The 13,177-nt window shown below is 34.9% G+C and overlaps 2 protein-coding genes across 2 annotated transcripts; both read right to left on the bottom strand.

Annotated features, from left to right (window-relative positions):
• Positions 1–703: 703 nt before the first annotated feature.
• Positions 704–2,861, bottom strand: LOC110635461 (amidophosphoribosyltransferase, chloroplastic). Its single transcript, XM_021784799.2, has one exon. It carries the CDS (start codon positions 2,733–2,735, stop codon positions 972–974), a length of 1,764 nt encoding a protein of 587 aa, XP_021640491.2. The 5' UTR covers positions 2,736–2,861; the 3' UTR covers positions 704–971.
• Positions 2,862–5,399: 2,538 nt separating this feature from the next.
• LOC131176296 (uncharacterized) lies at positions 5,400–8,477 on the bottom strand. Its single transcript, XM_058141297.1, has 7 exons — positions 8,231–8,477; positions 8,064–8,176; positions 7,646–7,749; positions 6,958–7,575; positions 6,215–6,784; positions 6,036–6,130; positions 5,400–5,911 (listed from the first exon to the last, which is right to left on the bottom strand). The coding sequence occupies exons 1-7, from the start codon at positions 8,475–8,477 to the stop codon at positions 5,400–5,402; spliced, it is 2,259 nt and encodes a 752-aa protein (XP_057997280.1).
• Positions 8,478–13,177: the final 4,700 nt, after the last annotated feature.

Below are 13,177 nucleotides of genomic sequence, written 5' to 3'. Positions count from 1 at the left end.
GGGATTAAAAGGGATTAAAGTATAACAAATTTTAAAAAGAATGATTAATAAAAATTTGCCGCTAAGTGGGATTGTAACATTCTTATGCCGGCAACTAAATTAGCCTCTACATGCAAAATCACTTGCTTTATATTCTGTCTTCTCAATCCCCACATCTACGGTTCCATATCCAGGAAATGGCCTTACCTTAGTCACGGTGTGATAAGATAAAATAAAATAAAATAAAATATTAAAAAAATATTTGATTTAATTAATTTAAAAATAAATATTTAATTATTTATTTAAATTACTTAAAATTAATTTTTAAATATTTTAAATATTTAGTTAAGATCTATTTAAAGATAACTTAGTTTATTAAAATGAAAAAAAAATATGTATAATTAAAATATTATAGTTATTAAAATTAAAATAATATTAATATTTTAAAAAATTATTAAGATAGTATAATATTTTACTTGATTACTCATGATAATTTTTTGGACTTATTAATTTATAAATAAGTTTAAGTCAGCCAAACAAAACATCCTCTGAATCACTAATGACATCAAATAGAACATCAAGTGTAAATTTATGAATGAGACAATGAGTTCACTACATTTCATCATTATGCACTTAAACCTTGTATTTTTTTTTTTTTTGAAGCACTTAAACCATGTATCATATCACCAACTGATGCAACATTAATCTCTGCATGCAAACAGAATAACAAGGACAAAATATATTGAAGTTCATAGAAGAAATTGTCTACCACAAGGGAAGATAAACCAAGTGCTTATTTTAATCTTGCAAGCTTTAGAAGATCCAACAAAATTGTGAAAGTTTTGGAACCTCAATTAATCCAAGGAAGCATATAAAGGCTATATAGAATCATTGAAAACATCTGCCACTCTCTGCACAGCATCACATGCTTGATAGTTGATACCCTTAATAAACCATCAATTCAGCAAATTGGAGGTAGCCCAAACTATATATCATGAAAAGGATGATACCTTCCGGACATCACTTTCTTTCTCGATATCCTGAAATCGAGGTCCTTGAACCCAGCCCCCATCAATGGACTCAATACTTCCATTCAACCCATCATCCATAAAGTCACCAACCCGTTTCACTTTAACTTCCTTTGGCTGAACTGGGTACCTCCCAGAGAAGCAAGCATAACAATAATTTGGAGAATCATCCCCCAAAAAGTTCTTCAAGCTATCCAATTGTAGAAAGGCAAGTGAATCACACCCAATAAACTCCCTGATTTCCTCCACAGTCATCCTGTTAGATATCAACTCCTCAGAACTTGGCGTATCTACTCCATAATAACAAGAAGCAATAATTGGAGGGCTAGCAATCCTCATATGAACCTCCTTAGCCCCGGCCTCCTTGATCAACCTAACAATTTTTGATGAGGTAGTTCCTCTCACAATTGAATCATCCACAACCACAACTCTTTTCCCCTCCAATACCGCCCTCACTGGCGATAGCTTAAGCTTAACACCAAAGTCCCTAATCTTCTGTGATGGCTCGATGAATGTCCTTCCCACATAATGTGACCTTATCAATCCTTGTTGAAATGGCACACCTGCTTTAGCTGCATAACCAAGTGCAGCCACCACCCCTGAATCTGGGACCGCAATCACAACGTCACAATCAACAGGAGCCTCAGTAGCAAGTATTTCACCAAAAAGATGCCTCGACTCATAAACAGACTTACCAAATACTTCTGAATTAGGCAAAGCAAAGTACATATGTTCAAATATGCATTGCTTTGGTTCAGGGTGGGAAATTAGGCAAAGTGATTGAATTCCTTCTTTATCCACTACTAAAACCTCCCCGGGATTAACTTCCCTCTCGTATGTGGCTTCAATCAAATCAAGAGCACAAGTCTCAGAAGCAAACACAATAGAACCATTACTTCTTCTCCCCATAACCAAAGGCCTAAACCCATGAGGGTCCCTTACCGCAACCAATTTATCCTCTGTCGCAAACACCATAGAATAGGCGCCTTCTAACTTCTCGCATGCATCAACAATCCTCAGAAAGAAAGGCCTAGCCTTGGAAATCGCAATCAAATGCAAAACAACCTCAGTATCAGAACTAGTATTAAAAATGGAACCAGAATCTTCAAGGGTAGCCCTCAATTTCCTATAATTCACTAAATTCCCATTGTGAGCAACCCCAACAGACCCAAACCGGTACCCAGCAACAAAAGGTTGAACATTTTTAAGCATAGAAGACCCTGCAGTAGAATATCTGACATGTCCTATGGCTAAATCACCAGGTAACTGATCAAGTTTTGATTCGTTAAAGACATCAGAAACTAACCCAACACCGGTAATAGATTGCAGAACATTATTATTTACAGCAACAATACCAGCACCTTCTTGGCCGCGATGCTGCAAAGCATGAAGAGCTAAATAGCAAAGACGAGACGCTTCTGGGTCGCCATAGATACCCACAACACCACACTCTTCACGGGGTTTATCGTCATCATCAAAATGGAAACCGAAAGAAGAACCATCTACGTTGTTTTCATTTGCCGAGATAACATGAGAGATGGGGTTGTCGGAAGAGAAAGCGAGGAGGGTTTTGTGGGTGTGAGAGACGGAAGAGGGTGTAGGAGGGAAAAGAGAGGGTTTATTGAGGGTTTTGGGAAGGAAGGAGAGAGGAGCTTTCTGGGGAATTTGAGATTTGGAATTTAAGGAGAGAGAGGGTTTGGAGAGATTGATAGCAGAGGAGGAGGCCATAGGAACGCAGATGACAGAAGACCGCAGGAGAAGAAAGTACAGTGTATGTGAGAGGGAAAGACGCAGAGAAAGAGAGAGAAGAGGAAGTATATAAAAGCAGTTGGGTTTGGTTCTAGGTTTCCGGAGATTTAAAAAATAATAAATAAATAAATAAATATAAAGGATAAATTATTGAGCAATTTATACAGTATGAGCTAATAATGTTTTCCATACATCCGTGGAATTTATTCTCTAAAATTTAAGCAGTAATTGCAGTGTTATTAAACTCAAATTGAATTGTTTAGTTTTATTTTAATTAAAAAATTTTAATAAAACTAAGTAATTGAAATTTTATTAATATAAAGTATATTATTTATATACACATACAAGTATTTTTATTATTATTAAAAAAAATAATTATTTAATTAATATTTTTTTCAAAATACAAGAAATATTGAAGTGATTGCCAAAATTATTGTGTATGAAGAAGGAAATTTTGTCACGATTGGAGACTGTAATAATTTTCCAAGTTTGGTTAGGCAATTAAGGGTTGGTGTTGGTCCAAGCTCCATTCACTTACTGCCTTGTGCTCCTTTGGTTGGATATAAGAGCAAAATTATATCTCACTATGGTTTGCTCATTTATAATAATAATAATAATAATAATAATAATAATAAGAATAATTTATTTGTACATCATTAATGGAATATGTAGGCGAAAGAGAAATAACACATAAAATTTTATCATAAATATTAAAAAAATTAATTTAAAGGGTGTTCACTACTTATTTTTAATTTTTAATTTAAAATATATTTTTTAATTCATAAATTAAGTTAAAATAAATAATCAATTATTTAATAAAATTATTTAAAATTAAATTTTAATTAATTTATGTGTTTATTAAAATTTGTTTAAAAATAATTTAATTTATCGAAACAATTAGAAAAAGATATGTAATTAAGTAGGAACAGAAATAGGAGGTGCAAGGGGAGCCTTGCCCCCAAACATTTATAATTTTCTTTTGATAGGTGTAATAAAATTTAATATTGTATTATTTTATCTTTTAAATTTTCTATTAGCTCCACTAAAAATTAAAAAAAAAATCTTAAATATGTAAATTAAATTATAGTTTTTAATTATGTGCATCAAATTTTCTGTTAATCCTTAATAATTTATAATTTATTTTTTATATTTTAAATTGAAGTTTCATTAAATTAATATAAAAGTTAAATTAAAAATTAATTATTTAAAAATTTATATTTATAAATTAAAAATTGATTGTAAGTGTTATTTCAAAATTAAATAAAAGTCATTTTAATAATTTTATATCATATAATCTTAAATAAGATGTGATTTTTTGGAATTTGCATTTTTGCTCTTTTTTTAAAGGTACAGCATAATTTTTTTTTCTCTTTTTCTCATTTAGTTTTCTCTCATTTAAGACATTTAAATTAAAAAATTATTTTATTTATCTCTCTATAAGTAGACAATGCTAACAATCTCAATTTGTATACAAATTTTTGAATTGATTAACTTAAAATACATTTAGTTTGTTATTTTACTAGTCTCTATTTTTTCGTCTTCTTAATTTTAGTAATGATTATACTATATAGTCTAGATATTTAAGATTTATATTTATTTTTTTACTTTTGAATCTATGAATTTTATTCAAATATTTAGTATAATACTTTGATGCAGAATAATTTAAATAGATAAGTAATAAGCAATGGGTACCTTTACTTATAACTTTGACATATTTTAAATATTTTTTTCTTTAAATATTTTTTTCTAACTTACAAGGTAAATTAAATACTAATTTACTTATATTTTCTACTTATAAGTTTGACCTCCTTATAAAGCAAATCAAACATCCTCTTAATAAAATAAAGTATAGTTAATAATATTCATAAAATAATTTAGTGTTATTAAATTCGGATTGAACCGACCGGTTGAACCCGTGAACTTGTTAATCATACCCTTAATCAGTCCGAATTTGTAATTAAATCAGATCAGAAAGTGACCCGATTGAATTAGTCGATCATATCGATGAACTGGTGATGAGCACCCCAATGAATATTGCGTAAGGATGCAGACCTCTAATAGAACCCAAGGATCATCAACACCAAAACAAGTTTTCTTTGAACAAAATAAGATGCAATCTCTATGAAAAAGAAAGAAGCATCAGAATATATATTCAAAGAGGAACAGATCAAGTGTCAACACAATAACCCAACTTGTGGAAGATTACATTGATCATTAAGTAAAATAGGCAAGTGATCAAGTTGTCTAAGTTCTAGTTCTTCCAGAAACTAGTAAGAAAGAAAACTCAAACTCTTTCTAATGGAGGCTCTTATGTGCAGCAGAAATAAAAAACTAAAGGAAGAAGATGATATTCTCTTCCTTATAAACCTAGGGTTACAGAAACACAAGCTGAAAATATTAAGACAAGAGTTAAAAATAATTATGCCATGTTGGCAATCCTAACAAGAATAGTAAGTGTATTAATTATAAAGACAAAAAGGTGGCAGCAACATTAATTGCAAAAGGACAGAAGGTGGCAGCAATTAGTCCCTCTTTGTGGCAAAATATTGGAGCTCACTTGGTAAAAAAGTAGCTCTTTTTAATTCAAATGAACCAATGAGCTCCCTCCACGTGGCGTGAACCCTACAAATACCAAGGTAGCTGCTAAGTGGACTCCAAGGTGGAGTGAGGCATGTCCAAGGTGGATGGTGATGTGGCAATGGAAGCTGACATGGTTGGTGGTATGGCAATGGAAGCTTCAACTTGGCACATGGTGATCCACTTAGATTCTTGCAGCAAGCAAGCTAGGCCTTCCTTATGCAGCTCCCCTTCTAAGTTGAAAATCCTTTTATGGTCCATGAGCATGCTTTGAAGTTGCTTAGCTATCGCCCTAGTGATTGCCCCTTTGAAGGGTGGTGGTGCTCCATGGTGATCCTCATCATCCTCTCCCACTTGAGAAGAATTCGTCCTCGAATTCATTTCTGAACCAAGGAAAGAAGTAAGATCAGTTACATTAAAAGTATTACTAACTCCATAATCACTAGGCAATTCTATCTTATAAGCATTATTGTTAATTCTTTCAAGCACTTGAAAAGGGCCATCACTTCTAGGATGCAACTTGGATTTCCTTTGGTTAGGAAACCTTTCCTTTCTCAAATGGATCCATGCTAAGTCACCTGGTTCAAAAATCATAGGCTTTTGCCCCTTATTAGCATGAGATGCATATTGCTCATTTTTTCTTTTCTAGATGTAACCTAGCTTGTTCATCCATCTTTTTAACCATTTCAGCCTTTTTCTCACCATCCAATGAAGCAACATGATAAATAGGCAATGGTAAAAAATCTAAGGGAGTAAGTGGATTAAAACCATAAATAAGCTCAAAAGGAGAGTTCCCACTAGATGAATGTACAACCCTATTATATGCAAATTCTATGTATGGTATGCATTCCTCCTAAGACTTTAAATTTTATTTCACTAACGCTCTCAAAAGTGTGACTAAGGTCCTATTCACTACTTCTGTTTGGCCATCAGTTTGGGGATGGCAAGTAATAGAGAAAAGTAACTTAGTTCCCAATTTTCCCCATATAACCTTCCAAAAATGACTCAAGAATTTTACATCCCTATCACTCACAATGGTTCTGGGTATACCATGTAACCTAACAACCTCCCTAAAGAATATATTAGCAACATATGTAGCATCATCAGTTTTGTGACATGGGATAAAATGTGCCATTTTTGAAAACCTATCCACAACAACTAAAACAGAATCATGACCCCTTTGTGACCTAGGCAAACCCAAGACAAAGTCCATGGACAAATCAACCCAAGGATGCTTAGGCACGGGTAGAGGTGTGTATAGCTCATGAGGCATCACCTTAGACTTTGCTCTCTTGCAAGTCTCACATCTAGCACATAGTCTCTCAACATCTTTTCTTATGTGGGGCCAAAAGAAGTACTCCCTAAGGACATCTAGTGTTTTGGCGACACCAAAATGCCCCATAAGGCCTCCACTATGACTCTCATTTACAAGCAATTCCCTCAAAGAACTTCTAGGCACACACAATCTATTTTCTTTAAACAAATATCCATCATGCCTAAAGTACTTTTGGAATGCAAATTTCTCACATGCATGGAATATGGCAGCAAAGTCATCATCATGATCATATAATTCTTTAACATACTCAAATCCCAACAATTTATAAGAGTAGTAAGAAGATTATACCTGCGAGAGAGTGCATCAGCAACCACATTCTCTTTGCCCTGCTTATATTTCACAACATAAGGAAAAGACTCTATAAATTCTACCCATTTAGCATGTCTCCTACTCAACTTATGTTGGCTTTTGATATACTTTAAAGACTCATGATCAGAATGTATGATAAATTTCTTAGGCCACAGATAATGTTGCCATGTATCTAATGTCCTAACTAATGCATACAATTCTTTGTCATATATAAAATAATTCAATGCGGCACCATGCAACTTTTCACTAAAGTAAGCAATTGGGCGTTTCTCTTGCATGAGAATAGCTCCAATCCCTCCACTTGATGCATCACATTCAATCTCAAATGTTTTGTCAAAATTAGGCAAAATTAATAAAGGTGCAGAACACAATTTCCCCTTAAGCATGGAAAATGCATGTTCATGTTCTTTACCCCAAAAAAATGGCACATTCTTTTTGACAAGTTCATTTAATGGAGCAGCCAATGAACTAAAGTTAGGCATAAATCTTCTATAAAAACTTACTAATCCATGAAAACTCCTAACTTCATATGCATTTTTAGGTGTTGGCCAATCTCTAATTGCCTTAACTTTTTCATCATCTACTTCAATGCCTTGACTACTCACAAAAAATCTCAAAAACACAATTCTTTCTAAGCAAAAAGAAACACTTTTTCACATTTGCATACAATTTTTCTTTTCTCAATACATCAAACACAAGTTTCAAATGATGCAAATGATCATCAATGTTTTTGCTATAGATAAGAATATCATCAAAGTAGTCAACAACAAACTGTCCAATAAAAACTCTCAAAACATGATTCATAAGCCTCATGAAAGTACTAGGGGCATTAGTGAGACCAAAAAGCATCACTAGCCACTCATATAAGCCATGTTTTTTTTTAAGGTAGTTTTCCATTCATCACCAACTCTCATTCTAATTTGATGGTAACCGCTCTTTAAAGTAATCTTACTAAAAATGCAAGAATCATGTAATTCATCCAACAAATCATCAAATCTAGGAATAGGGTGGCGATACTTTACAGTGATTTTATTCATAGCTCTATAATCCACGCAAATCATTTATGTCCCATCCTTCTTTGGCACAAGCAAAACAGGAACTGCACAAGGACTCATGCTCTCGTGGACGTGTCCCTTAGCCAAAAGCTCATCTACCTGTCTTTGAAGTTCCTTAGTCTCAGCTGGACTACTCTTATAGGCTAGTCTATTAGGAATTTAAGCACCAGGAATGAAATCTATTTGGTGTTCAATACCCCTAATAGGTGGCAAACCCGAAGGTATCTCATCCGGAAACACATCTTGGTTTTCCTGCAAAAGAGACACACCAGAAGAAGGATGATTGTGGTCAAGGTCAGAAACATTTAAATAATTCTCCCTATACATGAGAATGCACAATGGCAACCCACCACTCAAAGCTCCTCTCAACTCCCTTCCCCTAACATACAAGCTCATCTTTTTCTCTCTTCTCTCCTTTTGCCCTGAGCCCTCTTCTTTTTCCATTACTCTCACTTTCTTTTCTTTCGCTTCTTTCTTTTTCTCTTTCCCATCACTCTTTTCTTTACTCTCTTCACTCTTATGCTCGACCTCTCTTAATTTTTCTTTTCAACTCTCTTTTCTCTCCTCAATAGCCCTCAATATTCTCATTTGGTCCTCATGTGCTTGTGATGGTGACAAGGGCGCTAAGGCATGTGTGTGGCCATCTTTCTTCAAAGTGTAGTGATTCTTCCTCCCATCATGAATCACATACCTATCATACTGCCATGGCTTACCTAGCAAGATATGTATAGCTATCATGGGTTCTACATCACATAAGACCTCATCATGGTAGCTCCCTATAGTGAAAGGTACCACTACTTGCTTAGTTACCTTCACTTTGTTGTAATCATTTAGCCATTGTAACCCATAACGTTTAGGATGCTTAAGGGTAGACAATCCTAATTTCTCCACAAGTAAGGAACTAGCCACATTGCAACAACTACCCCCATCTACAATCATGCTACACAATTTCTCCTTCACCACACACCTAATATGAAAGATGTTTTTCCTTTGCAACTCATCACTATCTACAATAGGTTGAGCACTCAAGGTCATCATGGTAACCAATGCAAAGTCATACCCATCGGATGGCTCTTCAATGTGCACATCCTCTTCATTTTCATTCCCCTCAACTAACATCAAAGGTTCAACCTCCTTTTCTTCCTCGCTCTCTACCTCCCCATCTTCCCTAATCACCATGACTCTCTTATTGGAACATTGGGAAGCATAATGCTCATATCCCAAACATTTAAAACACTTCACATCTCTAGTCCTAGTAGTGGCAGTACCCCCCTTCTCCTTATCTTTACTTTCTACCTTTTCTTTCCCATTCCTCTCTTCTTTCCTAAACTTAGGAATTTCTTTCTCACCCTTAGAAGTCTTATCTACATTTGATTTCCAAGGGGCCTTTGGAGCTGAATGGACACCACTACCATACTTCAAAGCTCTCTTCATCTTCAATTGTTTTTCTACTTTAATGGCTTTGTGCAATAACTCAATCAAATTAGTGTAAGAGTGCAACTCAATAACATGTACAATCTCCATGTTCAGACTAGCTAGAAAACGTGCCATAGTAGCCTCTAGAGGTTCATCTAATTGTGCCCTAGCTAAGGCTATCTCCATTGCCTTATAGTACTCCTTTACACTTTTCCCTCCTTGTATCATCCTTTGCAAGCTTTGGTGGAGTTCCCTAAAGTAATGTTGGGGAATAAATCTTTTCTTCATTGCTTCTTTCATAGCCTCCCAAGAAGTAATGGGTCTAAGACCTAAAGTCCTCCTAACCATCAACTGGTCCCACCACACTATAGCATACTCCTTGAACTCTACGGCTGCAAGCTTCACCTTCTTTTCCTCACTATAGTTATGACACTAAAAAATTAGCTCAACTTGCCTTTCTCACTCCATGTAGGCATCCGGATTCTCCTTCCGATGAAAGGGAGGAATTTTCATCTTAATACTACCCACATTAGTGTCTACCCTCTCTTCTTGGCCTCCATACCCATAATCATCATATCTATGCTCCCCAAATCTAGGCAACCTACCTCCTTTTCTACCTCGAGCTCCACTACCCCTAGGTGGTCTATAACCCCTACCACCATAGTTGTAGTTCCCATACTCAAATTCTTCTTCTATCTCTTCCTCAACATGCACTTCACCCTCAAGGTTCTCCACTGTTGGTTCCCCTATATTTCTCTCTTCTTGCCTTCTGTCCCTAGCATTATCTCTACCCCTTACTCTCTCTTCCCTATCCCTTCTCATCTCCTCCAAAATCCTATCCATGTCATCCCTCAATGTATTCATGCCCAAGGTCAACCTCTCAAATTATGCAGCCACGGCGTCCCTATATATAGCTTCATCAACTAGGACTCTCTCCCCACTACTATCGGTTTCATTTCACATGATTTTGAGCTGCAAGAAAACAAGTTAGTAGGAAATGACTAACCCTCTTTAGGTGTTTCACACAAACAAGTTAGTAGGAACTAATCATGTCAATGCCCAATTTCAATCATCAATTCATCAATCTCTCTTAAATCAAAATTAGTGCAGTAGGCTCAACATGCTTGATATTATGCAAGAGTTCAAAGAAATTAGCTAGCACAAAGATGATATAAGCTGAAATATAAATTAAACCCTAAGATAAAACTGAAATCAAAGACAGATTTAAAGAAATTTCTCTAAAACCCTAGATGAAGATTTTAGTAGCAAGTATTGGAAACATAAATGAAAAGCATGGAAGATGAAGAAATGAAGGATGCTTACTTGATTTGATGCCCTAATGCTTTGATACCAATATGATGAGCACCCAAATGAACGTTGCCTAACAATGTAGACCTCTAATGGAACCCAAGGATCATCAACACCAAAACAAGTTTTCTTTGAACAAAATAAAATGCAATCTCTATGAAAAAGAAAGAAGTACCAGAATATATATTCAAAGAGGAACAGATCAAGTGTCAATACAATAACCCAACTTGTGGGAGATTACATTGATCATCAAATAGGCAAGTGATCAAGTTGCCTAAGTTCTAGTTCTTCCAGAAACTAGCAAGAAAGAAAACTTAAACTCTCTATAATGGAGGCTCTCATGTGCAGCAGAAATGAAAAACTAAAGAAAGAAGATGATATTTTCTTCCTTATAAACCTAGGGTTACAGAAACATAAGCTGAAAATGTTAAGACAAGAGTTAAAAATAATTGTGTCATGTTGGCAATCCTAATAAGAATAGTAAGTGTATTAATTATGAAGATAAAAAGGTGGCAGCAACATTAATTGTAAAAGGACAGAAGGTGGCAGCAATTGGTCCCTCTTTGTGGCAGAATATTGGGGCCCACTTGATCAAAAAGTAGCTCTCTTTAATTCAAATAAACCAATGAGCTCCCTCCACGTGGCGTAAACCCTACAAAAACCAAGGTGGCTGCTAAGTGGACTCCAAGGTGGCGTGAGGCATGTCCAAGGTGGTTGTGATGTGGCAATGGAAGCTGATGTGGCTGGTGATGTGGCAATGGAAGCTCCAACTTAGCACATGGTGATCCACTTAGATTCTTGCAGCAAGCAAGCTAGGCCTTTCTTATACAGCTCCCCTCCTAAGCCGAAAACCCTTTTATGGTCCATGAGCATGCTTTGAAGTTGCTTAGCTCTCGCCCTAGTGATTGCCCCTTTGAAGGGTGGTGGTGCTCCATGGTGATCCTTATCAACTAGTGTGACCTAACCGGTTCAACCAATCAATAAGTCCTTTTTTTTTTTTTTTAGTTTTTAGTGCTAGTGAAAAGAATGAAAGAAGTTAAACTTAAAATGTAACACCCCTTACCCGATCTATGGTGTAGCCGAGCAAGGCGTGCCACATTTGATGCCGGAGCATCCTATCTCGTTTTGTCGTGTACATTATTAATTTACATTCCATTTATTCATATTATCCCATGTGTTGAAATCTTTTTTTTCACCATATTTTATTTTTATGGAGACCCGAACAGAGTCTCCTCTATTTTATTAGCGTTTGGTGGTTTCATTATTCACCTGTTAAAAACAGTTTCATATCCATCTCATTTTTTTCCATGTATCATATAATATCATCATTTGTTCATATAAATTTCTCATATTCATTTCAAGTAAATACATTTTATTTCATTCATATCAAATCATGTATAATATTTACAAACTGTTATAAAATCTGAAAATTTAATTACATCACTCACTTATGTGTAATGATCCAAATATAAAAGCTAAATACACATGGGCCCTACTAAAAATAGACTGCTGAGGTGACACGTCACACTACTGCAAATTTTCTCCAACTCACGGTCTGGACTAGTCCTGCTCACCAGTACCTATGCGTGGGAAAAATCAACGCGCTAAACGAATTGCTTAGTGGTGCATAATTTAAAATAAAAATAACTAAATAATTAAATATAATTGTTGCATGTGTAATTTCATAAAGAAATGCATATTGCATGAATTTTGAGTCATTTACATGTTTATTGAACTTTGGGAGCAATAAGTTTATCAGGATCTTTTCTGCTCATTTATTCCATATTCAGTCTTATTAAATTCATATTAGTGCCCAAGTAACCTATAACAGACTATAAAGACTGGATACACGAGAGTATACTAGTTAGACATCCGTATGTCTATCATGTATACATCTGTCATGTCAGGTTCAAGGCCAGCGGTCAGGCATAAAGCCAGAAATCAGATCAGGCATAAGAGTCGATGATCACATTATGTCAAGCATAAAGCCAGAGGAATAACCATATCAGATAGATATTGTCTTTCAATGATTATTCATATGGGCAGTACTGCAATCTATAGTCCCTAATTGGTATACCAATTGATCCAAGCTATATACATAAGTCTAGGTATACTTTGGGCAAATTAGTGTTATTAAATATTTATGGACTTATTATTTCATGTTATGCACTATTAGTGCTCTATAGCAAATTTCATGTTATTTGGCAAATCATTTAGGTAACTTATATATCATGTATCAAATAATTTCATGAACCTTTCTTTAGGTCCAGATTCTGTACCCTATTTTTGCCTAGCAATTTGGCTAAGATGTAGGGTCTGTTTGACCACACTTCCTTCATGGAAGTTGTTCCTCTATGTTTAAACTTTGATTTATTTTTTTGAATTACTCAATTTGGAGTTTTAGAACTCAAGTTATAGTC

The sequence above is a fragment of the Hevea brasiliensis genome, unplaced genomic scaffold, assembly GCF_030052815.1.
Source record: "Hevea brasiliensis isolate MT/VB/25A 57/8 unplaced genomic scaffold, ASM3005281v1 Scaf1, whole genome shotgun sequence".
Classification (NCBI taxonomy): Eukaryota; Viridiplantae; Streptophyta; class Magnoliopsida; order Malpighiales; family Euphorbiaceae; genus Hevea; species Hevea brasiliensis.
The sequence above is the reverse complement of the archived record's forward strand: the minus strand, read 5'-3'. Positions and strand labels throughout refer to the sequence as shown.